Source organism: Bos grunniens, chromosome 3, assembly GCF_055505025.1.
Source record: "Bos grunniens cultivar Pamir isolate PY7600 chromosome 3, Bosgru_T2T1.0, whole genome shotgun sequence".
NCBI classification, from domain to species: Eukaryota; Metazoa; Chordata; class Mammalia; order Artiodactyla; family Bovidae; genus Bos; species Bos grunniens.
In genome coordinates, this window is record NC_141167.1 from 120,991,780 (window position 1) to 121,005,500 (window position 13,721).

The following is a 13,721-nucleotide window of genomic DNA, read 5'->3' on the forward strand; positions in this document are numbered from 1 at the left end:
CATTGGCCTTCTTTTATTTCCCCAAACACATCCTGCTCTTCTCATTTCCAGGCCTTTGGGTAAACTCTCCTTGGAATGCCCTTGGCTGTACCCCTCCCTTCCTTATCACACACACACACTGCTTGGATCACTTCTTATCTTTTAGACCTCTGTTTAAACATCACATCTTTGGGTCAGATCCCCTTATCACTTGCTTTTCTAGTCCTTTCCCTCTGCAGTGTTTGCTGCTAAGTCGCTTCAGTTGTGTCCGACTCTGTGCGACCCCACAGACGGCAGCCCACCAGGCTCCCCCGTCCCTGGGATTCTCCAGGCAAGAACACTGGAGTGGGTTGCCATTTCCTTCTCTAATACATGAAAGTGAAAAGTGAAAGTGAAGTCGCTCAGTTGTGTCCGACTCTTCACAATCCCATGGACTGCAGTCTACCAGGCTCCTCCATCTATGGGATTTTCCAGGCAAGAGTACACCCTAAGAAACAATAAACTGGAGTAAAAATAATGATGGTTGCTGAACGGTTGCCCTCATTAGACTGCAATTTCCATTATGAAAAGACCTGCATCATCTTGTTCATTGGTATATCCTGGCACAGGTCCTGGAGTACAGGAAAAATGAATGAATAAATGAATCCAAGATGTGGCAAAACAAAAAGAAGCCTAGAACCCAGCACTACACCCTGCCCAGTGTGACCCAACCCACAGAGCATCCCAAGAGACATCCTGCTAAGAGTCCAGCTCCAGACTGCAAGGGGGAAGGGGAGGGAAGGAAGAGGAGCCGCTGTAATAGGAGTGGCTACAGCTAACTGGGACGCAGGCCCTTGTCCTTGAGCAACTTGTTCTAATCTTAGAAGGAATGCTTGGGCTTTCTGTTGGGACATGAAGGACAAATGTCCCAGGCCTCAGGATTCACTCACACGTCACTCCTGCTTGGGAAGCAGAAATGGTCCCCCATGAAGGATATTATTAGGAGGCCTCCAGGTGTCTGCAGCAAACCCCAGGAGTCAGAGGGACTCTCAGCGAAATCAGGCTTCTTAGGGGACTAACCAGCATGGAGACCACATGACAGGAGTCTCTGAATTCTCTCTGAAGAGCAGATGGATTGTAGATTTACTTGTTGGCCTAGGCTGTGAATCCCCTGAATCCCCTAAGCTAGCTATGTAAGCATTTCTTTCACACTCTTCCCCTTTCCCCTAAAAAGAAAAAACAAAAACAAAAGCCAACTGCTCTGAGGCTGCCAGGCTCACAAGGTTGAATTTGATTTTCCCCTCTGCACACCTACAGTTGGAAGGAGAAGACAACTTTGGTGGTGCAGGCACCCTGCCTGAACCGCGAAGTTACTGCTTCCTCCTCTTCATCCCAGGACCCTCTCCATCTCCTTTCTAGCCTCCACTCACCCAGCCTGTCTTCGAGCTCAGCCATCACTTTGTAACAGGAGCCAAGTTTCAAACCCAGGTTCATCTGACTCCAAAAATCCCAAGCTTTCAAGGATCCATCCTGGACCCTCTGCTGTGATCACTCTCCCCTTCTGGCACCTTTTCCTTCTCTAGCCACCTCTTGCCTCTTTCCTCCTAGCCCTGCTCTCACTGGGGCTCACCATCTCTGTGGATGGCACCCCTGTCCACTCAGCAGACAGAGCCAGAAGCCTGGGCAGCATCTTGACTCCTCTCTGCATCTACCTGGTCAGTCACTAGTTCCAGACAGTCCTTTTTCCTAAGTTGCTTTTAAGTTCCTATTAATGTTCTCGATCTCCATGGACCCTCCCCTAGTTCAGGGCACCATTCTGTCTGGTCTTATACTCTTGAGATCTACAGTGTTGACTCCAACCCTATGTCTAAGTCATCCTTGAGAGAGTTTTTAATTCCTAGATGAACTTATCTGATCTTGGTCCCAGTTTTCTGCCTCTACTGAATCCTTGCTCTCCATTTTCCTGTAAGCCTAGGAGACCTAAACACTCCGTGAATCCCTGGCTCATTATCTACTAGTGTTTGAATCAATAAACTCTGCCTCTTGAAGGCATTTCTTTACCAGCTCTGGGCCATAGATGCTTGATTCTCACTCTCCTGCCTTTAAAAAGCACCCAGAAATACAACAAGCTGCTGCTTTCAGTAGAACTTCTGCTGAAGATTTGCAAGAAGTGATCATAATGATACAACACAGGTAGCAATTGTAAATCAGTGACCAGAGATTCCTATTCATCAAAACCTTTTTGGCTGGCCTTCTCTGGTGGTCCAGTAGTTAAGACTCTAGTCTCCCAAAGCAGGGGCCCTGGGTTCATCCTTGGTCAGGGAACTAGATCCCAGATGCTGCAATTAAGATCCTGAATGCTGCAACAAAGATCGATCCCATGTGCCACAACTAAGACCCAGTGCAGTCAAATAAATAAACGTACCTTTCATGACGATGGCAATGACCCATCCATTTCTCACGCTGCAGCCAAAGGGACCATCGAAATAAATCCATTTATTTTAGTGGACCCTCTGTTTTACTCTTTTTCTAAAAGCCTTCCAATGACTTAGCATGGCCCTGAAAACAGGGTCCGCTCTGGCCTCTGTTTCCTCTGCAGCCTCATCTTCCCCTCAGGCCACATGCCGTGAACCAGGCTTAGGGACCTCTGGTAGTTCAGTGAGGAGCCCCAGCCTTGCATCCTTCGCATGTGGCTCCCTCAGCAGAAGAGTGACTAACTCTGCCCACCCTTCAAGCTTGTCCAGGTTGGGGCTTCCTTCTAGAAGCCCTCCTGGATACCTCTAGCCAGACTGGGTGCCCCTGTTATGCTTTTCACCCTGTCCTTCTCCAGTCACAACATCCTGAACTCAATGTCACCTCCGTCTGCTCCTCCTTGGGTAGGCCTCCTGTGACCGACCACTCAGGGCACCAACATGCACTCACTTACTGGGTCACTGCCTGTCTCCCCTGGAATGTGAACTCCAGCAAGAGTATGGACTCAGGACTCTCTTCTTCAGCACCGTGTGCCCAGACCTCAGAGCCCACAGTGGGTCAGCAAGTACTTACTGCCTGGTTTACTTTTGTATAGCTGATGCAATGAATGACCACAAACTTTGCAGCCAAAACAATATAAATTTATTATCTTATAGTTCTGGAGGTCAGAAGTTCAAAACAGATCTCACTGGGACTAGAATCAAGATGTTGGCTGGGCTGCCTTTCTTCTGGAGACTTGCCTTTCCCAGCTTCTAGAGGCTACCTGCATTCCGGCATGTGGTCTCTTCCGCCATCATCAAAGCCAGCAATAGTAGGTCAAGTCTTTCTCATATCCCATCACTCTGATGCTGACTCCTCTGCCCTCCTCTCCTACTTTTAAGAGCACTTTGGATTGCATTGGGCCCACTTAGATAACCCAGGGGAGTGCCCCACTTTAAGGTCAACTGACTAACAACTTTAATTCCACCTGCACCCTTTGCCATGTAACCTAACATCACCACAGATTCCACGATTAGGATGTAGACATCTTTGGGGGCTATTCTGCCTTCTGCACTGGCTGATCCATCATACTTAAAAAAAAAATCATTTATTTATTGATTGCACCAGGTCTTAGTCATGGTATGTGAACTCTTTGTTGCAGCATGTGGGATCTAGTTCCCTGACCAGGGATTGAACTCGGGCCCTCTGCACTGGAAGTGCAATCTTAGCCACTGGATCAGCAGGGAAGTCCCTGACCCTGATCATAGTTTAAATACTTGCTTAATCACCCCTGTCCCTTAGTAGGCCATAAACTCTGGGTGTGCACAGTATCCATCCTGTGCATCTCTGTGTTTCTCTTCTCCAGTGTGCTGTCATTCACTCCATCCCGGAAGCCTTACAACTATCCCTAGAGGAGGTCAAGGCAGGTGCTCTTCCCACTGTACAGATGAGGAAGCTGAGGTTTCGCTAGCTCATGTGTCTTGAGCAAGGGCAGCTCCAAAACCATACTCAGGACTTAGTGTGTCCTTACTGGCAAGCCTCTGAGAGCTCCCTGCCTAAGGTCATAGGAGAGCATATAAAATAATAGCAATAATCATAATCAGAAGAAGCAGGAGAGAAGGAAGAGGGGACATGACCTAGGTCATGACCCTAAAAGCCATAAAATTACAGTCAGCTTTATTTTTTCTTAATTGCTAGTTAGTATGCACATCAGTTTCTCAGGGATGGTTTGAAAACTCAGGAAAGGAATGTCTGTTAACCATCTGTCTTGTTAAGTATCTGTTAAGTGTAGACCGCCAATGACCGACTCATGGCTGCCCATTTATGAACTAAGAATGGCAGAAAGCAGCAAGGAGCATATCTTAGCTGGCTGGGCTTCCCTCTGGGAGACCTGTGCCCCAGAGAGAATGAAAGGGCAGGGTAGACTAGATGACCGCCCTGGACTCCCTCGGTGTAGTCTCCCCATTTTACAGATGGAAACTGAGGCACAAAGAAGTTAGGTAACTTGTTCAAGGCCATATATGCAGAGCCTGGATTTGAACCCTGGCAATCTGGATTGAAGCCTGAGCTGTATGCTGTACTGCCCCACATACAGCACCATTACCTGTGATCTGTACACTCTGCCTCTTGCATACAGGGCTGATTGTGAGTCTTGCAGGGACTCTGAGGATATTGGCTACCTCCTGCTGTTAGTGGGAGGAGGGTGGTGCAGGCTCCAGACATCAGGCACATGTTGCAGTTTGCTTTGGAGAAAAGACCAACTGGGCTTCCCGGGTGGCGCTAGTGGTAAAGAACCTGCCTGCCAATTCAGGAGATGTAAGAGATGAGGGTTCGATCCCTAGGTCAGGAAGATCCCCTGCCATGAAAACATGGCAACCCACTCCAGTATTCTTGACTGGAGAATCTCCACGGACAGAGGAGCCCGGCAGGCTACAGTTCATATGGTTGCAAAGAGTCGGACACAACTGAAGCAGCTTAGCACACATGCACACACAATGGCCAACTGATGGCACTTTGGGTTGGAGGAAAGGCCAATGGATGTTAATAATCTCACTTACCAGCAAGGATCCTGAGGCTTGGAAAGGTCTACCCCCAGTATGTGTCAGAGACAAGACTTGATTTACCTCTGAATTAGCTGTTCTTTCTGTTCCTGTCATATCATCCGTGCACATCCCCAACCCCACAAGACTCAAAATGCATTTTTATCCTTATGCTTATACAACAATTGACAGGTTTCACAGAGAAATTTCACATACATTATCTCCCAGATTGCACTGATAAGGTCCTAGACCATCATGACATTCAGGATGAATGGCTGTCTCCCATTGCTTTGTTGTCCTTGCTGTTACTTGGGAATGTGCCTGGGCTAACCCTGCCTGTGCCACCACCACCAAGCCCACTGACCCCACCCGGGTGGCTGGCCAGGCCCTGGGGACTGTGAGCTACCCTGCTTCTAAGACCACTGAAGCAGTCAGGCTGATGTCCACTGACTCAGGGTTGCTTAACCCTGTCCAGGCCCCTAGGCTGTAGCACCACATCCTGGGAGGCAGGGGAAAGCCCTGGAGGACCCATGGAGTGGTGCACTCCCCGGGGAATGGCCTGTGGATCCTTTGCATGAGCCGGGCATCCTACCTGGGTTTTTCCCTGGGATAGAACTTCAGAGGCTAAGGACTTGCCATTTTCAAATCCTTAAAGCTGACAAGTGGGGAGATAGGGAATATTTGGAATATTTTTGGCCTTAATGTGAAATAGCGGATCAGCATTCATATGTACCTGTTTCTCTTCTTCTGGCTTGTTTAGTTGTTCTTCTTCTTCTTCACCTGCTCTCCACCCCTCCAATCCCCACTTCCCCAGTCACTGTTATTCCAATGCAGTGTCTTCAGATGCCCAAGAAGTGCTGAATATTTGACCCAGCTGCATGAATGCAGGACGCAAGACTTTCTCTTCCAATGGCATTTCAGGGTTTCTGATCCTCTCTCACCTAAGCCAGAGAAATCTGGCCTCAACCCAGCCTGTCTGCAGTCTGCACCAAAATGTCTGCAAGGCTCCTCCTGGAATAAGAAGAGCAGTCCCATCGCCTTTGTGAATGAAAGGCAGCTCAGTGCTAATAAGGAGTTCAGTCTCTGGACCTCTTCTCCAGAGACTCTTCTCTATATTTAGACCTCTTCTCTATATCTTCTGATTGTATTTAGTTCAGTGACTTCAGATACCATCACTATCTACTGACTCTCAAAAGTTTTGTTTCCAGCCTGGAAACCTCCTCTGAATTTAAGACTTGGGTGTATATGTAACTCCCACCCTGCATCTACACATGGATATCTAATAGACATTTCAAACGTTCATGACCAAGAAAGAACTACTGACCTCTACCCACATCTTACTCCAACAAACCCTCCCCAACCCAGGAAAAAATATCCCTTGCATTCTGTTGTCCAAGCCAAACACCTGGGAGTTCTCCTTGATTGCCCTTTTTCTCTTACTTCCCACACCCAGTGCATCAATAATTCCCAGCTGTCTTACCTTCAGATCCACCCCTTTTACCACCTGCTGCTACAATCCTGGTCCATTCCACCATCACTGCTCAGCTCTACCGCTGCCAGAACCTTCCTCCTGGCCCCTCTGCTTCCACTGTCATCCATTCTCTACAGGCAGCCTTTTGATATGTAATACAGGTCACATCTCTCCTCAAAACCCTCCAAATGGTGTTTCATTCACTCAGAATAAAATACTGATACAAACTGCTTGCTATGATCCTCAAGGCCTCATGCAGTGGGGCCCAGACTGCCTCTCATCCTTTATGTCTCCTCATATTTTGGATGCGATAGGTCCCTGCCACACTTCACTTCTCTGTCCCTCATCCTTTGTTCCTCTCTGTGCTTTCTGCTCAGAACAGTTTTCTTTCCACCTTTTTCCCAGCTGGAAATTCAGATGACTCCTCCTCAGAGCTGGCTGCTCACAGCCCCATAGATAAAGCATCCTATCTTCTCTTCTTCATGGCACTGAAGTTCTCTTACTTGTTTCTCTGCTCTGTGTTTGCTGTTTGCGCCCCTCGCTGGCGTAGCCGCTCCTTAAGGGCAGGAACTCGGTCTTGTTCACTGCTTGAGCGCAGAGCTCAGGACAGAGGTGTTTGCTGATGAGATAGCTCTTAAAGAGAAGGGCTAGAGTTAACAAAGCGTGTCTGTGTGGAAGGAGATCTTTGGAATCCAGATAATGCAGCACTTACTAACTTGAAGAATGAGTTAGCAATTCTGGGCCACTTTCTGTTCTAGAAGAGGTGTTGTGAGAATGAGAGAAAAACGTATCAAGTGCTATAAGAACAGTTCCTCCCACGTAGCAGCCGCTCTAAGTAAGGTAGGTGCGTCAAACTGGCCAGCCTGGTTCCTAGTCCATTGTCCTTTCCATCATTCCCGAATGGCAATGGTTAAACATGGTGGTGAATTGAAGAGTTCAGATAAGGTAAGCATACAAAAAGACGAAGGAATCACTGTGGCATTCCCAAAGAGACTGTCTGTTGATCCTTTTAAAATGATGTAAGTTGGAAGCGGGTGTGACCTTAAGATCCACTGCAGTTCTAAAAGAGCAAAGAAGCGAGCATACCTTATGTTTTGAGGCTCTGGCTTGTCTGTCCTGTTTCTGGTGAGCAAGACAACCTTCCTGTTAGCTAAGAGCAGGGGTTCCTCGGGCTCCAGGCAGACCCCCTCACTGATTCTCCCCCACGCTGTAGATGAGGCCTCCCCTGGTGCCTTGTGACCCTAAACCGTGGACCACAGACTGGTAGAAACTTAGACCCGGGCCGAGGAGGAGGGTGGGGAAATGGACACAGCCAGGGCAGAGTCTGACTTGGTCCTGTACACAAAGCTTCCACTATGCGAATGGTTGGCAGCATCCAGATTGTATTTATTCATCACGGCAAAAGTGAGAGGGAAGTTCCATGCTGTCCAGACACACGGGCTCCTCAGTTCTCTGAAGAAAGTCCCATAGAAACAGAAAGTAAACTCCAGAGGTGATTTTCTTCTGGCCTCAGCAAAGTTGAGGGAACCATTGGAGTGGTTTCCAAGCTTGCTGGCAGAGCCAGGCTGGAACAGTGGCAGTAAGGGCTTGGTCAGCAGGCTCTGGGCCCAGCAAGGTGGGTTGGGGGCTGCAATCTGTAAGCATGAGTGTCAACTAAAGCAGGTCGCATGTGGGAGTGGGTTCAGAAAATAGATTTAAGACATGGAGATTGGTCCCAGGAAGAAAGGATCCACAGAGGTCAAACCGTGACCAAGACCTGGAGGTGGGTGCAGGTGGAGTTGAGGGTGTCAGTGACTCTGAGAGCAGGGGCCCAGACCCTGACACCACAAGCTGGGTTGGATGGGAGGTGGGGAAGAAGGCACCCTTTGAGGACGACTTTCTGTGTTCCTGACTCTGTGTTCAATACTTAATGGATAACTTTGGAACAGAGAAAGAATGCTGCTTAGGGGGTGGGGTGGGGGGGGGTCCCAGGAAAGTTTGGGACGAGGCAGAGACACTAAAGTAATGCTCAGATCTAAGAACAATCAAGGTAGGAGCATGACCTTCCCAAACCAGCCTCAGGGCTGAGAGAGATGAGAGAGAGAGGGAAAAAATGTTGCTCACCTGCCTGGGGCCAAGGTGGCATGATGTTGAACCACTAGAAGAGGTCAGTAGTGGTAGCTGCCAGATGTGCAAGGCAGAAATCCGGGCAAAGCCTCAAACAGGCTAAACCACAGTGCCCGACCATCCCCAAAGCCATGCTTGCTCCTTCGTACCCGTGTAACCCAGTGGCTTATAGTAGATTTACTATTTATATATCACTTTACAGTTTTCAAAGCACCTTCACAAATTAGGCTATTTAACTGATGTTCGCTGTTGGATTATTAGGCATTGGAGTCAAGTGTTTCTCAGATTATTCTGTCTGGCCTCTCCTGTGTGACTCGGGCTAAGTTACTTGCCCTCTCTGAACTTCTGTCCGACTGAGGGAAGGCAACAATCAATCACTCTTCCACGACACAGAATGAGAAGCAGCATCTGGAGAGGTGCTGGTGGTGAGTGGGTTTGCCAGGCTTCAACAAGCTCTGGAGTCCATAGACATTCTAAAGAAAACCCATTCACTGGGCTCCAGGAAAGCAAATTCAGACGTATCACAATCTTTCCTTCAACCTAGCTTCTAAGTCCTAAATCCTTCCAGAAGGCTTGTAGTTCTCTCACCCCTTGCCAAGCCTGGTTTCAAGAAGGGAAGTTAGGGCGGAGTTTCTGATTCCCCTTCAGCTCTATTTTTATCTGGAATGTTTCTTCCTGCACCACCGGTGATTGGCGCCTTCGCGGCTGAGGTAAAGTGCACTGTCAGCAGGACGCGAGCAATAAATAGCAACGGACAGAGAGACAGACAGACGGACCGGCCCAGCATGTTTGCCAGGAGCAGCTCAATTAATAAATTGCTCTGTCCCTGGAGCCTCTCCATTGTTCCAGGAGGACATGATGTTCACCTCTGACCAGGCCTGGCATGGCCAGTGTGGGGCACACGTCAGGGCGGGCACTGAGGCTCCCCACACCCTTCTCCAGCGCTGTGGGGAATTCTGGCATCTTGAAGAGAGGTGAATCCTTTAACATCTTTTTTTGAAATCAGTATTTGATATTTAGGCTGAAATGGGGATAAACTTGACTTACAGCAGGGACCTGCCTTTTCCTCTAGAACAGCCTGTTCACAGATCAGAAGCTCCGTGTCCAGCAGTTCTTTCCTATCTCTAAGCAAAGCCCTCTTCTCAAAGTTCTGCCCACACTTACTCAACTTCACCTGAGGTCAGTGTGGGGCAGGTGGTTGCCCCTCCTGCTCCAATGGGACAACGTCATGGTATTACCAGTGATATTTCCTTCAGAGGGAGCACTCAAATAAGAAAGCTCAGGGACACTTTCAGCACAAAAAGGAGGGTGTAGGACATGTATGTGAGAGTATGTGTGTGTGCATATGCTCATGGGTGTGTGTGTGGAGGGATGCCAGTTTGCAGCTGGAGCGTGCTTGTAGGCCATGAGCTCCATGGAAAGACAGAGATGTCTTTGTTGGGCAACTGCTACCCAGATTCTCTCAGTTTCAAGCTAGACATGAGAAGGTAGAGTGGAGAGGTTTGCAGCCTGTGTGCAAAATGCCATCATCGTGGTCACCAAAAATCAAAGCTGAATGTTTCCAAGACTGGACATTTTTAAAAAATTATGAAAGTCAGGTGATTTTGTAGGCCGCATGTAATAAAGCAGAAGTGAAGTGTCTGTTTCCAGGGCTTGCTGACTCATTGAATGAGCCTTGGTGGCAAATGGCACGTGAGAGTGAACAGTGACCGTGGTTCACTGAGGTCATCGCCAAGGGTTCTTAGAAGTAGCAGTAACAACGCTTCTGAAGCTCTTGTGTCCTGGGCCTTGTCCCCACAGTTTAGATACATAGTAAATCATTTGATCTGCAGAACCACCAAGTGAACAACATGCTACTGTTATCCCTACCGAGGTACAGAAGGAGAAAGTCATTTGCCCAAGGTCACTGAGCTAAGGAGATGGAGCAACTCAGTGGTCACATCCAGATAGTCTGGTTCTCATCTGCCATGCTACTTGACTCTCATGTTGTTTATTAGTTCAACAAATATTTTCTGAGCGTTTCTACGACCAAGCACTCAATCAAGTAGGAGAAATAAGATGCAAAAATACTTGTCAAAAGTTCAATCCAGGACTTCCCTGGTGGCCCATTGGTTAAGAATCCACCCGCCAATGCAGGGGACATGGGTTTGGTCCCTGGTACAGGAAGATCTCACATACCTCAAGGCAACTAAGCCCTTGTACCCCAACTACTGAGTCTGCACACCCTAGAGCCCATGCTTCACAATAAGAGAAGCCACCACAGTGAGGAGCCCTGCTCTCCACAATTAAAAACAGCCTCCACTCTCTGCAACTAGAGAAATCCTTCATGGAGCAACGAAGACCCCCCACAGCCACAAATTAAAAAAAAAAAATTTTAAGTTCAATCCAGGGCATTTGCTCATCCTAGTAGATACAATCATGCACTGGACTCTCCAGTGCATTTTGCCAGCCTCCAGTTTTCGAAGCTCCCTTTGACTAAGGGGAGACAGTGTCTCTGATAGAGCCCTCTGCAGGCCAGGTCTTTGTAGAATGAGGACCCCAGCCTTGTCCTGCCTCCCAGATCCCTGGGCCCTCCACGGCCCACCCCCAGGGCAACTTAATTCCTTTCCAGATCGACAGAGCCACACCCTGGGCCGAGGACATTGTAAGTATTCATACAAAATGCAGTTGATGAATGAGTTTCTAAAGTCTCTGATGCAGAAGCCAATTGCAAAACGCTGGGAGAAGACCTCACTGTCACATAGCAGGCATCTCGCGTGGCCCCTTGTGCTGATGCTCAGAGTGCCAGGTGTGTATTTTCTGGTTAACTTTGGCTTCCCCTTGGTTTGCCAGGAAAGGCCGGCACAGACCAACGCCATTGTGGACGACTCTGCACCCCCCTCGGTGGCCCAGTTGGCTGGGCGGTTCAGGGAGCAGGCAGCCGCTGCAAAGGAGGTGAGTCAGGCGGCATCAGAGCCCCTCTCCTGGGAGGGGGCTGGAGGAAGGGGAAGTCTGGGTCAGGCCCAGAGCAGGGGGAGGGAGGAGGTTTAGTGATTACCAAATTAGGAAGCGAAGTCAGAGAGGGGTCTCTCTGAATGCAAGGAATGTTGCCATGCTGCTGGGCCTGGGCAGGGTCTTTCCTCACCAGAGTGAGGCTTATACTTTGGCCAGGAGGGAGCAGACATGCGGCTGAGCGTTGAAAGGCCTGCTGTCCGAGATGGGGCTCTGGAGCCCAGGGCTCGTCCAGCTCCATCACCCACTGATGGAGATTTAGATCTTGCACAGCTGTGCCAGGCCTGTGCTGGCGCAGAATAAAGAAGTCCCCACACCAGGCTCCTCCCCTGAGGCTAGGAATTCAGAGCAAGGGTAGATTCCAACAGAGAACTGGGAAGCAAGGACTTACAGGGAAGTGCATTCAGATAGGAAGCAGTGATCAGAAAGGGAAGGGATCTGGTTAGCAGAGGATTCTAGAATCCTGGTGGAGAGGACAATGTCAAAGGGGGCTTTGTAATGTTGAAGAAATCTGGGCCAGATTTTCTCTAGTCCTACAGTCTGAGAAGCTCCTTAGAAGTGGAATGTGGAAAGGGCACCCCAGTGTTGGGGGAGGTTTATCATGGCCCCTTGGGGAGAATGAGAATGCTTTTTTAGATGTGTTGTTTTGCGGTTTTATTTCCCATCTGAAAAACCCGTCCATAATTTCTAGACACGGTAGGCATGTTATAAAGGGTGAAGGAGAGAGTACTGATCTAGGGCTCTGGCAGTACTCAGAAGCTGGATGCGAGTGTTATTTTGAAATGTTGCTTCAGGCTGATGAATCTCAAGTGAAAGAGGATGCCAGCAGGAGATCACTGGGTAGAGCTAAAAGTCAGAATGGGTAGACAGTTCACTGGAGTGACTTGATAGTTAACTGGCAAAGACGTGCAACCCTCCCTCCATTCTCTTCTCCATCAGACATTCCTGAACATTCCTAAAGCCAGTTTCCACTCCTTTCTCTTCCTCCCTGTTGCCTGATTAGCTCTCTCTCTTTTTCTGTGTGTCTGTCTGTCGCCCTTCCCTCTAGACACCCGCCAGTAAACCAACCAGAAGGAAACCGCCCTGCTCCCTCCCTCTGTTCCCCTCCAAGGTAGAGCTGGGCCAGAATGGTGAGGAGGTAAGTGCTGCTGCCCCTGGGGCTCCAAAGATGCTGGTTATGATTTGCTTTCTCCTTCTTACGGAAAGAAGCACTCAGTTCACATTTTTAGACTTTAAAGGCTGTGCAGGGAATTTCTCCTGTCAGATTCAGGAATGAACCTTCTTTTCTTGATGTTTCCTGCTCCTTTACTGTGAAAATGAAGCCCCTTCCTATTCCCTCTTATCGAGCCTCCCTTATGATTTTTCAAGGACAGTAGCACTATTTTTTACAGCCTGAGCATTTCAGCCAAGAGAATGGGCCATAGAGTATTACCACATCACATCAGATTTAGGACTCATGAAAGTCATGTTTGATTCTCAGGTCTAACTTATATGATCCTCCATGTGCCCAAGGCTTCTGGAAAGAGTCGGCACTCACATGAGGTAGAACTGCAATGAGATAACTGAGTGTTTCTGTGGTATCTTGTACAGGATGGCTATTATTCTAGATCATTGGAAGAAAACCAGAGCCCCCAGGAGGCCTCATTGCCCTCAGCTATAAATAGCCAATGTTACCAACACAATACAGGCTCTGGTATCATAGATCATAGCCAGCAGTGGATTCCCAGCCTGCATGTTCACCTACCCTTATTTATCTAATTGTAACTGTGAGAGTAACTTGTCCACACCCTCCCAGGAGCCCATGAACCTTCACTGCAGTTGCAGTCCCCACCAGAAACAGATTTGCATGTTCTATCCTCCAGCCTGGGAGGCCAATTCCCCAAATAGAGCAAGCCACCCAAAGATAGTCCAGTCCCCATATCCACTGTGACACCTCTTTCCCCACTGTCTTTTTTGGGGGTGAGCATCTTGATGACAGATGGACACGGTAGCCACATGGACTTGGGTGAGCCTCTCCTTGTCTGCATTTTCCTCACCTATAAAGTGAAACATCTGGAGTATATCAATGATGTTCAAACCTTTTTGTCAAGCCAAGGCATATAAGCAGAAGCCCATCAGATAAATCAGAAAGAGCTGCTCCCTGTCAAGTGGAATGAAGAAGGGGGTGGTGTCTACAGCCCCATGTGCTCTGGAAATACTACCCT

General features: G+C 48.6%; 1 protein-coding gene across 4 annotated transcripts in view; it reads left to right on the forward strand.

Moving 5' to 3' along the window:
- RCSD1 (RCSD domain containing 1) overlaps positions 1-13,721 on the forward strand; it is a 71,965-nt gene that overhangs the window by 39,517 nt on the left and 18,727 nt on the right. For 2 of the 4 annotated variants that reach the window (XM_086393936.1, XM_086393935.1), the window contains exons 2-3: positions 11,359-11,460; positions 12,566-12,655. In XM_086393936.1, coding sequence (XP_086250062.1) covers positions 11,359-11,460; positions 12,566-12,655 — 192 coding nt within the window. The remainder of the gene's footprint in view (positions 1-11,358; positions 11,461-12,565; positions 12,656-13,721) is intronic. The other 2 variants (XM_086393938.1, XM_086393937.1) reach the window with 1 other exon arrangement.